This window comes from Vespula vulgaris, chromosome 18, assembly GCF_905475345.1.
Source record: "Vespula vulgaris chromosome 18, iyVesVulg1.1, whole genome shotgun sequence".
Lineage (NCBI taxonomy): Eukaryota > Metazoa > Arthropoda > Insecta > Hymenoptera > Vespidae > Vespula > Vespula vulgaris.
This window is the reverse complement of record NC_066603.1, coordinates 2634577-2653874: the sequence shown is the minus strand read 5'-3', so window position 1 is coordinate 2653874 and position 19298 is coordinate 2634577. Positions and strand designations below refer to the sequence as shown.

General features: G+C 30.8%; 1 protein-coding gene and 1 long non-coding RNA gene across 2 annotated transcripts in view; both read left to right on the top strand.

Moving 5' to 3' along the window:
* Nucleotides 1-230: 230 nt before the first annotated feature.
* On the top strand, nt 231-15775 carry LOC127070410 (uncharacterized). The gene is made up of 12 exons (XR_007784497.1): nt 231-1220; nt 1966-2097; nt 5386-5557; nt 8778-9422; nt 9550-9850; nt 11057-11421; nt 11849-12388; nt 13080-13287; nt 13958-14355; nt 15219-15365; nt 15491-15562; nt 15652-15775. It is a non-coding gene; the product is annotated as an uncharacterized LOC127070410 (long non-coding RNA).
* A 1201-nt stretch (nt 15776-16976) lies between these two features.
* Nucleotides 16977-19298, top strand: part of LOC127070396 (putative uncharacterized protein DDB_G0277255) — a 49945-nt gene continuing 47623 nt past the window's right edge. Inside the window, exon 1 of the mRNA XM_051008302.1 lies at nt 16977-19229. Within this exon, the coding sequence (XP_050864259.1) occupies nt 18291-19229 (939 nt within the window). The 5' untranslated portion in view covers nt 16977-18290. The remainder of the gene's footprint in view (nt 19230-19298) is intronic.

Below are 19298 nucleotides of genomic sequence, written 5' to 3'. Positions count from 1 at the left end.
GTACCTGTATTATAAACTGATAATTATTCTAAATGAATTATTTATATTCAATATAATTAGATATAAATAATATTTATATAAATAATATAAATGTATATATTTATCATTTCTAGATATTAATGCACATACATATCTTTTAATTTACGCAAAAACCAAACGATTAATCTCTAAATTAGTAATAAATAAATAAAAAATTTCACTTTATTTGATAGATACAAAACTATATATGAGATTAGGAATGTGTTTTAATAATAATTCGTTTCAGATAGTAAAAGACGTATTTTATTTTATACGCTGTTCTTAACATTTCTAAATCGCATAAAAGAGAATTATTTTCTTCAAGAATAAATACATTCCATGCACTTGCTTTTTTTTGTTTATTGTTATAGGAAAATGATTCATAAATAATTCAACTCCAAATGTCTCAAAATATCTTCAAATTATAGAAATACGACTTAGACTTTAGTTCACTTTTATAATCATCGTTTCATATATACACATATATACATGTAATCTACATTGATAATTATTCTAAATGAATAATTTACACAAACACATACGCACACACACACACACAAACATAGCTAGAATACACTTAAATATTCATCGCATTTAATAAATATTACATACGAAGCTTTTAACTTATCCAGGAGGGAATCAAATAGTCGATCATAAAATTAATATTGAACAAGATATCACAGATGAAGATCTCAAAGATTCTCTCGTACCACATAATTAATAAACATAATTTATCTCATAATCCTTTCTAAAAACTCTGCTGTAACCGCAATATATTTTTACCTAAAATAACCGGTCCATATGAGAGATATTTTGCTCGTGGTAATAACGCAATTACGTAGTAAAGGTCGAGTCGAGTGGAGTCGAGTCGTATAGAGTAGAGTCGTTTGACACGATGATCTTTCGGAGTAATGGACAACGATCGATGGATGCGCCACTCCTTATTAACGAAGTCATCGTAAACGAGAGACTCGCAGAAGGGGCTGGCGCGAGCTTGAGCGCGTGGCTGTTTCACAAAGCCCTCTCTGCTTTATTAACGAACACAAATTGACCGATTGTACCTCCTCGAAGCACAAGTGTTTGTTAGTGATGAGGGGAGGGATGAGGGGATAAGGGGTGTTGAAGGGAGGGGATAAGAAGAAGAGGATAATTGTCGGTTCTCTTCTTGTATCGAGATGCGACCGTATAAATACAAAATACTGGTATCAAGTAGTAGTGTAGTAGTAGTAGTAGTGTGTAGTAGTATCTCTTTTTTCTTTTTTCTCTCTTTTTGTATCTTTTTCTTTTTCCCCAATCTGGGACGTGAGGAATGTAATAAAAGGCCGGCTGCATCGAAGTTACTCAACCTGAAACGGGGTTACATCGATCTCTTATTGCGTGGAGGCGTATATTTGTGATATTCAGGGACGTGTGTGCGTGTATGCATGTGTATTAAAAAACAAGACAGAGACAGAGGGAGAAAGAGAGAGAAGGAGAGATAGAGATGAAGATAATTAAAATATCTTGTTACTTATTTATTTTATTATGATATATTGTGTTTGTGATTTGTTTTTATTTCAATACGTATGCAATTTGTATAAATCTGTATTTATATTAATTATGTATATATATATATATATATATATATATATATACACATATAATTAATATAAATAATTATTTTTAATTGATAATATTTCTTTTTTTAAGTAATTGTATTTTAAGTAAGATAGAAGTATTGGATTAATTAATACTGTTAAATTGATTCATAAATAGATGCCATTATTTATTAAGTAATTCAATATATTTATTACGATATAATATTTTTTAAAATAAAATATATATAATATGGTATATATATATATACATACATACGTACATACACATATATATAGCATGTATATATTATTATAATTTTTATATTTATTACATTATATTAATTATTCGTTCACATTTTTTTTTTTACAGACTATGAATCAGAGGAATAATTTCCTACTCTCGTCATATGGAATTTATTTGACTCATGACTATAGTTCACCTTGGAATATAGTATTCGCCGAAGCAATGATTTGTTAGAAACTGATGAAGCTGATAAAGTCGGTAGGTAAAAGCTCGAGGGGGTAGTCGCAACATTTCCTTGAACCGGGAAAGCTCTCCCATGACTATATTACGTGAACTGTCCATGAACCATTTCAATCTGTATAATACAAGACTCATGTATATGTCAATGTACCGAGAGAGTAAATCGCGTTGACCAAAGCCGTTTACTCGTTACGGTGTTAATATTAAGCTAAGCGCCTTAGCCATCCATGAAATGATGTAAAATAATACGATCGAATTATCGGATTAGATTGTGTGTGTGTGTGTGTGTGTGTATGTATGTATGTATGTATGTGTAATATCTTTATCGATTTAATATGTTACTTGTTCTATTAGTGAATTTTTTTTCTATTAATATTTATAAAAATCAATTTGACTTTTTTCAAATATTAGTCTATTTTTAATATTGTCTATTTTCATAAATTAATAATAATTTTAAATACATACATATATATATATATATATATATATACATACTATTTTTATATATATACATACTAATTAAATTATAAAAAAAATGTTAACAAACTTTCTATGCTATATAAAATCGATCAAGTCAACCCTTTATAAGAGTAATCTAACTTTGTAGCTAATTACTTATTAATTCATATTTGTAAAATTTTATTTCATATTTTTTGTCTGACAAAAAAAAATAATTATTCATATTCGAAGTTGGTCGCGTTTGTTTTTATAATTAGTATAGTATAATTAAATTAGGATAAATAATTATTATGTAACTTTGACAATCTAATTTTTTTTCTTTTTTTTTCTTTTCTTTTTTTTTTTTTTTATAGGCACGACGTAGAATCGAGTTATTATATTAATTGTAATGTATCATGTAACAATTATCAAATTACACTTTTTAAGTATCTTTTTCTTTTTTCTTTTTTTTTTTTATAACTTATAAAACAAGTTAATATTCTCATCGTCGTTTGATTAACAATATTAAATATTCAATGAATTAACATATATTCATCATTATTTACGATAACGATTAGAAACAATCAGAAAGGAATTACAAGGTCTTAAAGAAAGTTAGTCTTTACTTTCTTTAAAAAAACAGATTCTAAAGATAACCATATAACCGTGTTACCTAATGTCAATCGTGGTTTAACTTGGACACGAGGTCAAAGTGTAAAATCTAGAAATAAGAACTAGAGGTACGTATATAAAACGTTTAGGATAGTTTTTCTTATAGGGATTTATTGAATTATTTAAAATCCAGCGTCCCTGTGTGTCTTTTTCTGGAACGTTAAGAATTATATAAACGTTTCCTTGGATAATTTATAAGAAAAAGAAGAAGAAGAAGAAACAAAAAAGAAGTAAGATAGAAATAAATAAAGAAAGAAATGTCTCTTCTCATCACTTCTAATCCATCGATTGAAGTTAGCCACTTGGAAAGCTTACAATAGCTTGTGGACCTTGTAAAATGACATGAAAAAAAAAAAAAAAACAAAAAGGTAAAAAAATCTTTCCTATGATCGAGTTATCTTTAGAAAAAAAAAAAGAAAAAGAGAGATAAAGAAAGATAGATACTAGTCTGATCAAAAGCCACGTGGCAGTGTCTTCTTTGATAAATTCGAAGGAAATCGAAGGCGATTCAAACGGAAGGAAGTAGCAACGACTGGAAAAAGAGAAGAAGCCATCACGAAGAATGAACACAGCTGCAAAATTTGTATCCCGTGTGGAAGAGTTATGGAAGAATGGGTTGCATCGATAGCGTATACCTTGAAAAAGGAAGACTATATCGAAGATGTGGGATAGGGGTAGAAAATAATATGCAGCATGATAGCTAAAAATAAAGAGAAGCCTTTTCTTTTCGTAACTCTTTCTCTTTCTTTCTTAATCTATCTCTTTCTTTTCTCTCTCTCTCTCTCTCTCTCTCTCTCTCTCTCTTTTTCTCTCACTTTCTTTCTTATTTCATATTGATCTAATGAATTCAAAGTTTTCGTGAGAAGAAAGTAAGATTGCATATAATCTTGTTAACAAAAAAACTGATCGTTATTTAAATAATAACTTTGTAAAGTTTTTCAATAGAATTTAGAAATAGAAATATATTTTCTCTCTCTCTCTCTCTATTTGTCTCTCTCTATCTGTCTCTCTATTAATTGATCTAATGAATTCAAAGTTTTCGTGAGAAGAAAGTAAGATTGCATATATTTTGTTAACAAAAAATTGATCGTTATTTATATAGTAAATCTTGAAAGTTTTTCAATAGAATTTAGAAATATATTTTCTCTCTCTCTCTTTTTCTGTCTCTTCGTCTCTCTGTCCGTCTTTCTCTCTTTCTTTCTCCTTAGAATCCAAAGAATGTGTGCTGGGTTTAACCGCGTGCAAACGTTCCCGATATGTATGCTAATGTTGTTCGAGCGAGTTCGAAGATCAGGGCTCGCGTGTACGATATGCAGACGAGCATGATACCCGGTTTAGAAGACTCTAAGAATATAAAGATACATGTTGAAAATATTTTTCACAGTTATATATCTCGTATTCTTTTCTATAAGAACTATATTCGTTAATCGAAATGTTAGAAAATAGTTGGAATATTTATCATCGTTTTTTATAAACATATGTATATATATAATATTCTTATATTATACTATTATATTAGAATATTCTTATATATATATCAGAATATAAATAATATATATATATATATATATAAATATATATATATATATATATATATATATATATATGTATGATGTTCTTCTTTAAATAATGACGAATATGTTCATACTTTATAACTCAATTTTTTTTTATTTTCTTATGTCTACATGTGACGAAACTTTTATAAAAAAAGTTTTTATAAGAAGAAGGGACAAGAAATTTTCAAACAATTTAAAAATACTATTGTCCCTTGTTTCATGAGGTTTCTTTAGGCTGTTTTTCTCTTTAGAGATAAAGTACATAGATGTGGAAGGTTCATAGCACTGTTCTATATAAACGAACTTTTTAATTTATATTATACTAATAATAAGTATAAGTATAATGATAAAAAGGATTGAAAATTAGTGTATCTATGATAAATAATGAAAATTAATTTGACTTAAGAACAAAATGAAATGTAATGATAAATTGTTACATTAAATAATATTTGATCGATTTTATATGTCGATGATATAAACTCGTTGGTTCTTTATTTCTTTTTCTTTTTCTTTTTTATATAATTGTTATTGTAATTTTTTATTATTTATATTTTTTAATATAATTGTATTGTAATTTTTTTTTTCATTTCATTAAGTTAATATAATATTTATTTCATATAAATTTGATTCTTTTTTTCAGGTGTCCGAGATCTCTACAAAAAAAAGAAAAAAGAAAATGAACACATTTTGGAAGAATTCAAAAATTCTTGGGGAAAAGAAAAATACAGAAAGGAGACAGAATTTAGCGATTACAAAAGAAAATCATATTTTCCTCTTTTGGGGGAGAAAAAGAAAAAGGAAGAAGAAATAAGGTACTTGAGCCATCCACTTTGTATTCTATTACCCTAACACCATAACCATCACCACCACCACCACTAGTCACTAAATCATTCGAGAAAATCCAAGAAAAAAGGGGAGATAGCTTAATCGGCTCCAAAGTCGATTCTTGACCAAAAACTTGTTCCTTCGAAGAATATCTCTTATTCTCTGTCCTCAACTAAAAAGCAAAAAAAAAAGAAAAACAGAAAAAGTAAAGAAGGAAAGAAAAAAAAAAGAAAAAGTGAGAAGAGTAAAAAGAAAAAAAAAGAACGAATCTTTAATAGCAGGCTAACCAAATCCTGATATATATATACACATCTATATACGTATATATATATATATATATATATATATATATATATATATATATATATACAAGGTGGATCAAAAGTTTCTATATAAGTCAAAACATTTCCATACGGAACAAACTGGATGATTATAATAATCGTTTTACTCTTTTTCCAAGTTAATTTTGTCTATTCTTTTTCCTTTTTCTTTCCCTTCTTCTTTTTTTTTCTTTAAAAAAATAAAATTACAACAAGCTGACTTTAATTAATTGCACAATCGTAAGCTCGATTGCTACGAATCCGAATGTACATCTTGGAAAAGGGCGTGGCGATTGTTTTTTAAAGATGACCTATAAACTTTTGACTCACCCTGTATACACAATACACGTATAACGAACTTAGCACAGGGAAAGATTCCGAACGAGCTTCCTCCTACGTGTTTCGCAGGTGACTTACCTGGAAGTCCAATTAAGTGTGATTCCGAGATATAAGTTGTATGGGGAAGAGAACGAGCGTGAGCGTTTTGTGGTGGACATACACGATTGGAAGAGGGAGAAAGAGTGAGAAAAGGATAGAGAGAAGAAGAAGAGACAACAAGAGAGAGAGAGAGAGAGAGAGAATGATAGTGAAAATTGGCTTAGTCATCAACATATTATGGAATATTACGAGACATTAACGGTATATTACTGTAGAAGCTCTCTCTCTCTCTCTCTCTCTCTCTCTCTCTCTCTCTCTCTCTCTCTCTTTTTCTGCTTATATATATATATGTATGTATATATGTATGTATGTATGTATGTATGCATGTATTTATGTATGTATGCATGTATGTATGTATGTATGCATGTATGTATGTATGTATGTATGTATGTATGTATGTATGTATGTATGTATATATTGTATATATCTCTCTGTTTCTCTCTCTTGTTCTTTCTATCTCTCTCTCTCTCTTTCTCTTCCTTCTTCGTGTAGGTCACGCTCATGAATCATACCCCTACCTTTACCTCGTACGAGTCCCTGACTTCCAGGAACAACACGTTCATGTAAATACACCCACGGATCCTTTGCGTCACACGCTTTACAATTGGAATATCCTACCGAGCTATACATATATATTAGTTTACAAGTACTACTACTACTATTAGTACTACTACTGCTGTTACTACTACTACTACTACTATTAGTAGTATTACTACTAGTACTACTACTACTAGTAGTAGTAGTACGTGCTGCTGCTGTTACTATTGCTACTTTACGCGTTCGTTCGACCTCGCTACCCCCACACTCAAGGTCAACGATCGGATGATTACATGGTATTATCCGAGTTAGAGCTAAACGTATTGCAAACTTTTATAGTATGTTGTTTAATGTGTCTATAGTTGATATTGAGAATTGACTTGTTGCTGCTCCTGGTCAACATTTGGATAGAATCTTTTTTATGTTTTTTTTCTGTTTCTTTTTTTATTGTTATTATTTTTTTTTTGGTATTAAATTTCAACACTTTGGGAAAGTTTGTGTTAGTAGTTATTGGAAAGGGTTAATATGATCAGAGAATTTATTGTTAATAATTTATATTCGAAGATTTTCTTTTGATCTTTTGATTATAAGTTTTTGATTACATTTAGAATAGTATCATTATGTTATCAGTATTAGTTATAATCGCAATTATAGTTATAATTTATAATTATAATATTAGTTATCAGAGTATATAGTATGAACAGTAATTATATTGTAAGTTATAATATTATAATTACATTATAATATTATAACTTATAATTTTTGTAGATATTAAAAAGAAAAGAATTGGATTATACAGAGCTTTAAAATATGATAACAATAGTAGACAATATTCTTCTCTTTTTCTATTTCTTTATTTTATTAATTTCTATTATTTGTAACATATATTACCTATCGTATTGTTCAATGTTAAAAAGTATAAAAGTTAGTGTTATATTCGTCAACTGAACTTTCCCACGTGTTGGAGCAATGTCGAGCCTTGACCGAATATTATTTGATGATCGTAACCCACGATTTTATGTGTATAGATTCACTATATATATATCACGATAATAAGTATATATGTAGGTTGTATTACTGTCCGAGGATCGTTAGATCGAGGTGTAGCCTTCATTGCGCGCGCCGATAACATTCCCTTATTGAACTTGAATGATCCTAAAATCAATTGAGAATCGATCTTTTTTATCTGGAATACTTTTTACAATCTCTTTTCTGTTTCTTTTTCTTTTTTTTTTCTTTCTTTTTATTTTCTTCGAGTTCTTTCAATAATCACTTTTTAATTACATTAATTAAATATTATAAATGAATATTTGTTTTATATTTAAACATTATTTTTGGCTTATCGTTAAAAGAATCTTTGTTATCATACGTGATATCTCAGATATATATTCTGTTTATATTTAATATAATTGTTCAATACAGTACAATGATCAGAAGTACAATGATTAAATAGTAGATAAAAATCTTCAAGAAGATGTAAACAAAAGAAGCATAATCTAAATAATATAATCATTCTCAAAACTGGATCACACAGTAAAGTATTGGAATTTATCAAACGTGAAAGCTCGTTTTAAACAAGAAAAAAGGAATCTCGTTCCACATGCATCTAAGAAGAAAAAATAATCTGGAGAAAAGTATTTCGAGAAGAAAAGAAAAAAGGTAAAAAAGAAAAGAGAGAGAAAGAAAGAAGAAAACAAGAAAACAAGAAAAAAGAGGACAAAAAGGAATTGAAAATAGGATAAAAAAGGAGGAGAAAAGGGAAAACAAAAGGAAAAAGAAAAGAAAGAAAGAAATGCATTTAGTAGTCTCCTCCACTAAAAAAAAAAAAAAGAAAAGAAAAGAAAAGAAAAAAGAAAAAGAAAAAAATAATCACCAACTTTTTCGTCCACTTTACATTACTTAACGTTTTCAGGGATGGCCTTATGAAAAAAGTGCTTGGAAAACGGACAAGACGATTTCTTTGAGATTAGACGACGACGACGACGACGACGTTGACGACGTTAACGTCGACATCGACGATGAAGACTACGATGAAGACTCCGACGAGCAATAATCTGAAGCTGTTTCTTTAAGAAATGCACCCTCTCCTTCCCTTCGTTCTTCTTTTACCCCTTAAACGACCCTCTCTCCCAAAAGAAAAGGGCAGAGAAAGAAAAAAAGAAAAAGGAGAAGAAAAAGGAAGAAGCTTTCTATCGTGTTCCTTTTTTCGACTCGTTTGCCTATATCATAGTAATAACGAGCAAGTTCCTGGAGAGAGCATAAGTGTGATAAAAAGATAAAAGCATGCTTGGTAAAAACGTATTGCTTCTTTGGAATGTTAAAAAGAAAAAGAAAGATGGAAAATGCGTACATATGTGATACGTGCAAGTTTAATAGGCTGTTTTTCTTTCTCTCTCTCTCTCTCTCTCTCTCTTTTTGTCTTTCTTACATTTTACTCTTATGACAATGATGAGTAGAGGATAAACGAAGACAGAGATAGAGACTGCTCTTACGTGAAAAACGAGAAATTATGCCGACGATAAAGAATATAGGATAAACGAAGAGAAAAGAGGACTAGGTATAATCTATATTCGTTTATTTATTTATTATTAAAAAAAAAAAGAGAGAGAGAGAAAAAAATATATATATATATATTTTTATAATCAAGACAATGTTTATAATTTCTATTTCTTTTTTTTTTTCAGATATATCCCATCAAGATTTAAAATAGTAATTTATTTGTCCATCTTATACGATTGTCTTTAACGAAATAATTTCTCACATATGTTCCTTCTTACATAAAGGATAAACAAAGAAAGAGTTAGATATATTGCTCTTATGTAAAAAGCATATGGAACTTTCTCTCTCTCTTACCTTTACTGACAACAATGAACGTAGGATAAATGAGAAGAGAAAGAGAGAGATAGATATAAACTATTCCTATATGTGAAGCATCCGGAACTTTCTCTCTTTTTTTCTCTTTTGATCCTCTACTGGATCCTCTTGGTAAGTACAGTATAGTGGTCAGTGAGTTATGACATATTTGTGGTCGAGAAGGCCCTCTTTTGCTCCTTCGAGGCGTCCTCCAGGACGTGTGAGACCCTTCATATAGATACACACAAACACATATGTATACATACATACATATATATATATATATTGTTAGATACTTATAGGCTTGAAAAGTCTTGTGCACCCACGTAGGTAACATGTATAATGTCGTGAGCTCGCATTCCTGACGTCTTCCTTGAACATGTTACTGGTGCATCATATATATATATATATATATATATATATATATATATATATATATGTATATGTAAGTATGTATCTATCTACAGGTATCTCTCTAGTTGGGTTGGTTGGTTGGTTGGTTGGTTGGTTGGTAGCTGCTGGCAAGCGTGTCTCACCGTTCAACGAAGTTGTTGCTACTGCTACGATGTGGAAGCACGACGACGGCTTCAGGGAAGAGATTAGGTCTTGTCGCTTGTCAGCGCCCTCGTGTATGTGTGTATGTATATACATAAACACGCCGGACGTTGTCAATGCAATGCGTTCGTCCAAACGGACGAGGTGAAGCTTAGGATGTCTAAATTAAATTCTTACTCCCTCAAATTATCTTTATTTTTTATATATATATATATTTGTATGTATGTGTGTGTGTATGTATGTATGCATGTGTGACTTTTTAAATTAGGTCCATGTTGTAACTTGTATCATTTTTTGTATTCATTTTTTGCTTAGGTAGATTTTAAGATTCCTAGTTGTTTTTTTCTTTTTCTTTTTTTTTTATCAAGTATGATTGGATGCAATTTATTTGTTTATTTGTTTGTTTGTTTGTTTGTTTGATTATTTCAATTTTGTACATATATTGAGGGATTATGAGTGCATTATATGTTAAATTTTGTAAGGATGCAACTATTAATTTTTTTATTTATTTATTTATGTGCGTTCGTTTTTTCAGAGATAAATCTTATATTAATATCATAAAAGCCTTATATATTACATTTTATTGAGTGTAATTACTTATATCGTTATTTATTTATTTATTTATGAAGAGTATTTAATTGAAGAAAATATTCATAAGTTGTATATCTCTTTTTTTGTTTTCAGATAACTTATAGTACATTAAGACTATAAAGATTATTAAAGTGTAAGATTAAAAATAATACAAAAATAATATAATTTACATTTCCATATATTTTCTTGCAGATGAAAACGAGTCCAATCACATGTCAAATACGATCAATTCGAACGTACAATAGATCTATTCGAACAAAAGTATTAATCAACAAAAGAAACATTAATCGTTTCATTCCAGTTATATCTTATTAAGATTAAGAATACATGGAAAGTAAAAAAACAATGAGGTTAAATATACAAAAAGGTCGTGTTAATTAAACTCGATAATTTCGAGAAAATATTCAGACGGAGTAAGCTTTAAGTGCATACATGAACGTTCCTAAAATGTTCAAATTGAAGTCGAAGGTCTATTATGTGGATTCACGGATATGACTCAAGTTTAACGCAAGTATTAAACGCTTAATCGGTTCTAACGAAGAACGGGTTATCTACTGGTAAGCCCATTCGATTTACCCTTCAACTCTTCCTAGGATTCCTATTTGATCCAAGTACTTTTTAATTCTTTCAAAGATTACATCGCGATTCAAGTACAGGGTGAATCAAAAGTTCCTTAAGAATGTCAAAAATCGATTATTCCTTTTTTCCTGACTTTGTAGAATAATTTCTTTCTTTTTCATTTTCTCATTACAAATTATAGCAAGTCTGCAAAGTTAGATTGATTCTTTTCTCCTTCCTTTTTTTCTTTTTTTTTTTTTTTTAACTATTTTTTCTATCTTCTATACCTTGTCGGTTCGTTGAAAAATAATGAATTACTTTGTATTTCGACAAATCTCTCTAATTAATTGCAAAAAAAGATTTCTAATCATAAAAAATTTCTAATCATATCTCTAAAAGACCTCTCGCATTTCTCTTTTGTTATAGATCGAACGTTAGCGCGTTCTTGTTTTCTAATGTATTTTCCACGTATTTTAACGACGAGAGTATCACGTATGAGTGTCACGCAAAGCTCTTTTTCTTTCTACGAAAAACGAATAAAAAACGAACGAAGGAGGAAAAGAAAAAAAAAAGAAGAAATAGAAAAAAGAAGGAAAAGAAAGAATGAAAGGAGGAAAGAAAAATGAACCACCAAGAGGGTGGTTCTTGTAAAATTGTAGTAGTGTCGATGGTGGATAGGATTGATACGACGGTGGTGTTTGTGGTGGTGGTGATGTTGATGGTGGTGACAGCAGGGTCGTTCCGTGTACATACGTTATAAAGTGAAAGCAACAAGCATCGTTCGAGTTCTTCGAAATCGATCGGTAATTTCCGGGGAGAGGTGACTTCACTCAGGGATTCCATCGAAGTCACGCTTTCTCGTTTCGTTTAATATACATGTGTATAATGTACACGTGTGTAAGTATATAATCCCACGATATAAAGTGACGAAGAAATATCAAAGTACTTTTCTACGTAAATGTTCACGTAAGTATGTACATAAATATGTATTTATGTACATTAAAAAAAAGTTTCTTTAGATCTTGAAATTCTAAATCTTTTGGATTAAAGAGAAAGATAATGGGTCCAAGTTGTAATGATTCAATCAATATTCAACATTTTTTTTTTTTTTAATGTTCATTGCTATTGATCGATTAAATAATTTTCATTTTATCCAAGACATTTTTATATTTTAATTTGTTGAATTTGTAGAATTGGAATGATCAGATATTATATTATGTATCATCGTATGATTTGAAAGATGTTATTTTTATATGTATTTTTATATTTTTTTTTGTTTAATCGTTATTCTCTTCTTTTCAAATGAATAACTTGTATCTAATTATACGTTTAACAAATTAAACAAAATAATATATATATGTAAATAATATTAATAATATTTCTATAATCTTAATTAAAAATAATGTAATAATAATAACATAATAATGATAATAGTAAAAAAGAGAAAGATAAAAGAACATTTTTTTTTTTCAAAACACATATATATAAATGTAATAATAAACGAGCCTTTAACTCTATGCAAAAATATAAATACAATTTTCAATTTAGTATTCAGTTCCTTTTTTTTATTTTCAATTTAGTCATAATTATAATAATAGTAATAATAATAATATTAATAATAGATATTAAAAACGTGGCAATGTATTTTGTCTTTCAGAAAAACCTGAAGGAAAAGGCTGGACTACGACTTTATGGGATTCGTTATCACCGGAAGGAACGTTAACTAGAACACTAATAAGAATATCTAAAACAGAAGCTTGAGAGAGTAGAGATTGGAATAATCAGAGGTCAAATGTCAACGCGGATGTGTAATTCCCCCTTCCGTATTGACACGGTGGAGTTACACGGTAAAATGTACAAGGGTTGTAAGTACGACGAAACTCATTATAAAGGATCTCTTGTATCTAATCATTCTAATCATCGAGCTTTCCTTATTTAATTATCCTCAATGTGAATTCAAATCGTTATTAATGAATATATGAAAAATTTATTTTAATCTTCTAAATTTAACTCATCGTTAATTAAAAACTTTATATTTTCAACGAGAAAGTGAAATTTAATTGAAAAGATTTTCAAGCGTACGATGACTTTTAACAAGTTTTAAAAACGAGATTATAATTGAAAGAAAGAAAAAAAACAAAGTAGAAAATTTGTCCATTTTCTTCTTTGTTATTTTTAGAATGAACACAAACTCGATCAAAATGATAAAAGAAAAATGAGTTATCATGTTAGAATATAATATTTGCAATTGTCTATTTTCTCGAAGGAAATCCTTTCTAATAAATACATACATATATATATATATATATATATATATATATATATATATATTTAAAAGAAAGATATAACACAACAAATACATAATTTAGTTGTGCAAAAAAGAAAATTATAAAATAAGTAACGTGCATATATATATATATATATAAAAGAAAAACAAAAAAGTAAAAGAAAAACCAATAGAAATAAACGATTGAATTAATCACTAAAGTACATACAAAGTCTTTAATATACATATTCTTGTACGATTCGTTTCAGAGAACTTTACACTTTCTGTAGTTATGAGGACTTTTAAATCACGTACAAGTGTCCTCTTCTTTTGAAGAAACAAAGAAAGAAAAAAAGGAAGAAATAGAGAAAACAAAAAAGAAACAAAAAAGAAAGAAATAAAGTGCGAGTTGAGGGATGTCAACTAAGAGAAGGGTAAACACAACAAAAAAAAAGAGAGAGAGAGAGAGAGAGAGAGAGAGAGAGAGAAAGAGAGAAAGAGAGACAAGAAAGAAGAGGGGAAAAAAGAAACACTTAAAAAAAAGGGTAGGAAACGAAGTACGTCCTAGGACAGATGAAGAAAGCTCCCACTACTGTACATATCGGTGTTATGGACCCATGGCGGCGCGTCATCTACACTTGTGAACGACGACGACGACGACGTGCCGGTAAGTGGAGAGTTAATTCTCCGGCTCGGAGTCACGAAACGGCACGAAGTAGCACGAGAGAGTCAGTTGTAAAAGAGAACGAAGATTCACATTCGCGTCTCGCGAAGAATCCTGCCCTGGGGGCTCCTACCGCACAAATCCTTTACCCATCTCCTCTTCCTCTTTCTCCTTCTCATTATTTTCGTCTAGCCCAAAAGCTATCTCTCGATTATTATTATCTCAACGTAAACTTTAAATCATCCGATCGAATTTCATTCTTTCTATTTTTAAATAATGAAATCAGATTTCATTCGTTCATTCATTTAAATAATTCCATTCAATTTCATCATGTCTACGTTTAAATAATGAAATCAAATTCGTTCACAATTCGTTCATCCTTGAAATAATTCAATTCAATTTCATTCTTTTATCGGACGTAACCCTACATCGATTATTATTTATTTATTCGAGAACATCTCTTGCAATTTGTTTGCATTTTGTTTTTTTTTTTTTTATATCGGTCTCTCTCTCTTTTTTTTTTTAGGTTAGCTAACAAAATGTTATCATAAGAGACCCAATCTTTTAAGGGTTACTACGTTTTTCATTCATTCGATAATCATAATTTAATATTCGTAAGTGTTTACCTATATTCTGATGTTTCTATTGTTTCTTTCTTTTTTCTTTTTTTTTTGTAGGTTAGTAAAGATCGAAACAACGCCATTTTTAAAGAATCACTAAATTATCATTCATTGAGATAGGAAGATAGTAAATACATACCTTTTTAAAGGATATCTATTAGAATTGGTAATCTTGATGAGTAAATAAATATCTAAGTGACAATGAAATTCTTTGCACTCTAACGTTTCTATTATTTTCTCGATTAGATAAGCAGTAGAAGATGAATTATAAGGACGCCATTAATCGAAAACACAATGCAACATAGTCAATCATATTCTTTTTTTCTTTTTTTTACTTTTTCATTCTTTTTTTTTTTTATAAAAAAGCTATTGGAACTTGTTCAACGTTTGCAAGTAAGTAAAAATGTTTTCGATTAAATCCGGAATGAGAAAATGAACATAAAATTCATTACACTTTGTCGTTTATCTTTTTCTTTCTTTTTTTTTTTTTTTTTAATTATATTCTTATTTATATATAGGCCAGCAAAGAAGATAAATTATAAAAGACAGGCATTCTAGAAAAACTATTGTAATTTGTGAAAACGTTTGTAGTAAGTACGATAAATAAGTATCCTTGATATTTCATCAAAATGACATATCCTTTTATATGTTCTAACGTTTCTATTATAACTTTCTATAGATTATCAAAGAAGATAGTTCACAAAGGAAAGTTATTTCGTAACGAGAATAATCAAATTTACAATCCAACATAAAGGAATGAATTTATCTTCGGACTAAAAAAAAAAAAAAAAAAAAGAAACAAACTATTAGAATTTATCAAGGAAGAAAAAAGAAGATTGCATTCTTCGAGTAAATTAATATCATCGATTAAATCGGACTGTCGTTCTTAAGCAAACGTATGCGACACACATATCCATTATATCCTCACTTTATTGGATTATATCAAAGAAGAAATCGATTACAAAAGGCTTACATTTTGTAAGGACTTAAGAATGCAGTGGAAAGATTTACCGTGAATTACGGTATCGAAGAACAAGAAGAGGAAGATGAGGTGGGGAGAGGGGGAAGAGAAAGCGGAATGAGAGCAAGAAGTCGAAGACATAATAATCGGTAGCCTTTGCACAGCCTTTTCTGTCTTAAAGAAGAAGAAGAAGAAGTAGATGAAGAAGAAGAAGAAGAAGAAGTAGATAAAGAACAAGAAGATGAAGAAATAAATGAAAACAGAGTAAATAAAAAAGAATGAAGAAGACGAAGAGATAAATGAAAAAAAAGTAGATGAAGAAGAAGAAGAAGAAGAAGTAGACGAAGAACAAGAAGATGAAGAAATAAATGAAAACAGAGTAAGTAAAAAAGAATGAAGAAGACGAAGAGATAAATGAAAAAAAAGTAGATGAAGAAGAAGAAGAAGAAGAAGAAGAAGAAGTAGACGAAGAACAAGAAGATGAAGAAATAAATGAAAACAGAGTAAGTAAAAAAGAATGAAGAAGACGAAGAAATAAATGAAAAAAAGTAGATGAAGAAGAGGAAGAAGAAGAAGAAGACGAAAGGGATGAAAAGAAGAATGAAGAAGACGAAGAAGTAGATGAAGAAGAACATAGAAGACGAAGAAATAAATGAAAAAGAAGTAGAAAAAGAAGAAGAAGAAGAAGAAGAAGAAGAAGAAGAAGAAGAAGAAGACGTAGTGGTATAATAGATGGAAGGAAAAGAAAAATTTGAAGATATCGTCGTCATCGTCTTCATCGTTGTCTTCATCGTGCTCATTGTCATCATTATCGTCGTCTTCATCGTTTTCATAGTTTTCATCGTTGTCTTCATGGTCTTCATCGTCGTCATCGTCGTCGTCGTCGTAGGTAACGTTGAGGACAGTAGTGTAGTGTGGTGGTAGTGGTGGTGGTGGTGGTGGTGGTGTTGGTGGTGGTGGTGGTGGTGGTGGTGGTGGTGGTGGTGGTGGTGGTGGCGGCGGCAGCGGCGCCGGCAAGAGTTTTGTAGCGGCAGAGGCGGGAGCCCAATGAGGATATATACATGCACACGCAATACAGCACACAGTCGACAGCCGGCAGTCGTAGGAAACGGGCCGTGCTCTCCTTCCTCCTCCGTCCTCTGAGGTAGTGAGGAAGAGAGAAAGGAAAAGAAGAGAGATATAAAGAGAGAGACAGAAAGAGAAAGAGAAAAAGAGTAGTAGTAATACTTGTCTCTCGAACGTATCGAAGAGTTTAGCCGGTCTCGCGTCTTATTGTCGTTTTCTTCCATCGAGGAAGAAGCTGAGATCGCGTGCGAGATATACATCATAGAAAGTAAAAGAGAACGAGAGAAAAAAAAAATATATATATATATATATACATGTATGTATATATATTATATATACATACAATACGTATATATAAAAGGAAGATTTCATTGTGAAAAGAAGTATAATAATCGTCTTCGAAGATATTCCGACACAAGATTTTCGTCGATCATTTTACATCTATCGTTTGCTATTCTTTTGACTTTCTTTTTTCTTTTCCCATCCTTGTTTTTATCTTTCGATTTTGTTATCTTTATCTTTTAATTAACCATGAACGTTTTGGTGTCGTCCGTGTTGTACACCTCTCGTGGCAAACCACGGGAGTTAGGGTACAAGATAAACGATCGAATTTCTACGAAGGATTATCATCGTTGCAGAAGAAGATAAGGAAAAGGGAAATTGTTTTACCTGTTTGATATAACAGGAACGTTGAACAATACGTTTAACTTATTCGATCCTTTTCTATTTTGCTTTGATTCCCAGTTTCTTTCTTTTTTTTTTTCGTTCTTTTTCTCTTTCTTTTCTTTCTCTCTTCCATTCTATTTTTCTTCCTCTTCTTCTTCTACTCTTTTTTTCAACGAGAGTTTTAGAAGTGCGACACTCTCGATTTTTCGAAGGGTTGGTGTGTTGTGTGTGATTATTATGTAAAGTTTGCTGCGTTTGTGGTGAGCAATCGTTGCCGCCGCTGCTGCTACGACATAGACGGAATTAGGAAGAAAGTGAAAAGAACGTGTGTCAAGATAAAACGTAACGTTTGAAGCAATCGAAAGACTTTAAAAAAAAAATATATATATATATATAGAGAGAGAGAGGGATCGAGATAGAGATAGAGAAGAAGTGTCTTGATCGTTCTAGATCAAAGGAACGATCGAAATAAGCAAAAAAAAAGAAAAGGAAAAGATAAGAAAAAAAAAAGAAAAGAAAAAAGGGGGAGTGCGAAGATCCGCGTAGAACCGCGTTGAGTTCTCTCTTTGCAGAGAGCAGCCGAGTGAATTAAGGCCCGGACAGGCCACGAGCTCGCGTTCCTGGCTATGGGCAAGCTCTCAATAATCATTCGAAGTGGTACTCGTGAAAACGACCGAGAAGAGCCGGCAAAGCAAGAGCAACAACAGCAAAATCAACAACAGCAAAGCCAATACCAATACCAATACCAATACCAATATCAGCAACACCAAAAGCAACATAATCAACAATATAATCGGTACCAAAAGGATAAACAAAGTTCTTGTCGTAATAACACCAAAGTTATCATATCATGCTGTGCCGACTCTTCTTCAGCTGCTAATAGTAGCTTGCTTGATGTTTGCGAAGAAGTTGGAAAGGTGAGATCCGGTACTCGAGGACAACCACCACTACCACGTGCTGTTTATTCTCCAAAGACCGACGACCATCGTAACGAGACCACAACCTCTTTATTTTCCTCATTTTCCTTTTGTGCTACGATAGAAAACGATAATAGTGTTGCTAATAGAGAACGCAAAGAACTGGGTGAGGTGTTTCTCGGTGGTGAAAACTTTAGAAAAATTTCTTCTTCGTCTTCGTCGTCTTCGTCCTCCATTTCTTTATCAAGGAGATCAACAAGAATTTTATCTGGAAGTATTATCCTTGCTCTACTCGTGATGAGCGTTTTGTACGAGCCTACACTTGGTGTACCAGCACCAGCAGCATCATCTTCTTCTTCTTCTTCTTCTTCTTCTTCTTCTTCTTCCTCTTCCTCCTCGTCTTCTTCTTCTTCTTCATCATCATCTTCTTCATCTTCTTATGAGCTTCAACAGCAGGTGGAAACCAACTTGAGATTCCACGAATTCGAAGAGAACTACGAGGATGAGGTATACGAGCCAACGGCTACGGCTACGCCAACTAGTGCTGGTCATTCTTCGAGGAACGTGCTCGGCGACGAAGAGCTCGAAATTATCAGAAGGAGCATCGTTGAAAGCCTCGGGCTTCAGAGGATACCCGATCCTTCTAAGGTAGGCCTCTTCTCTTTGGCACCCTGTACTGTGTTTCATATATATGAGATAAGAATTATCTCTTATGTA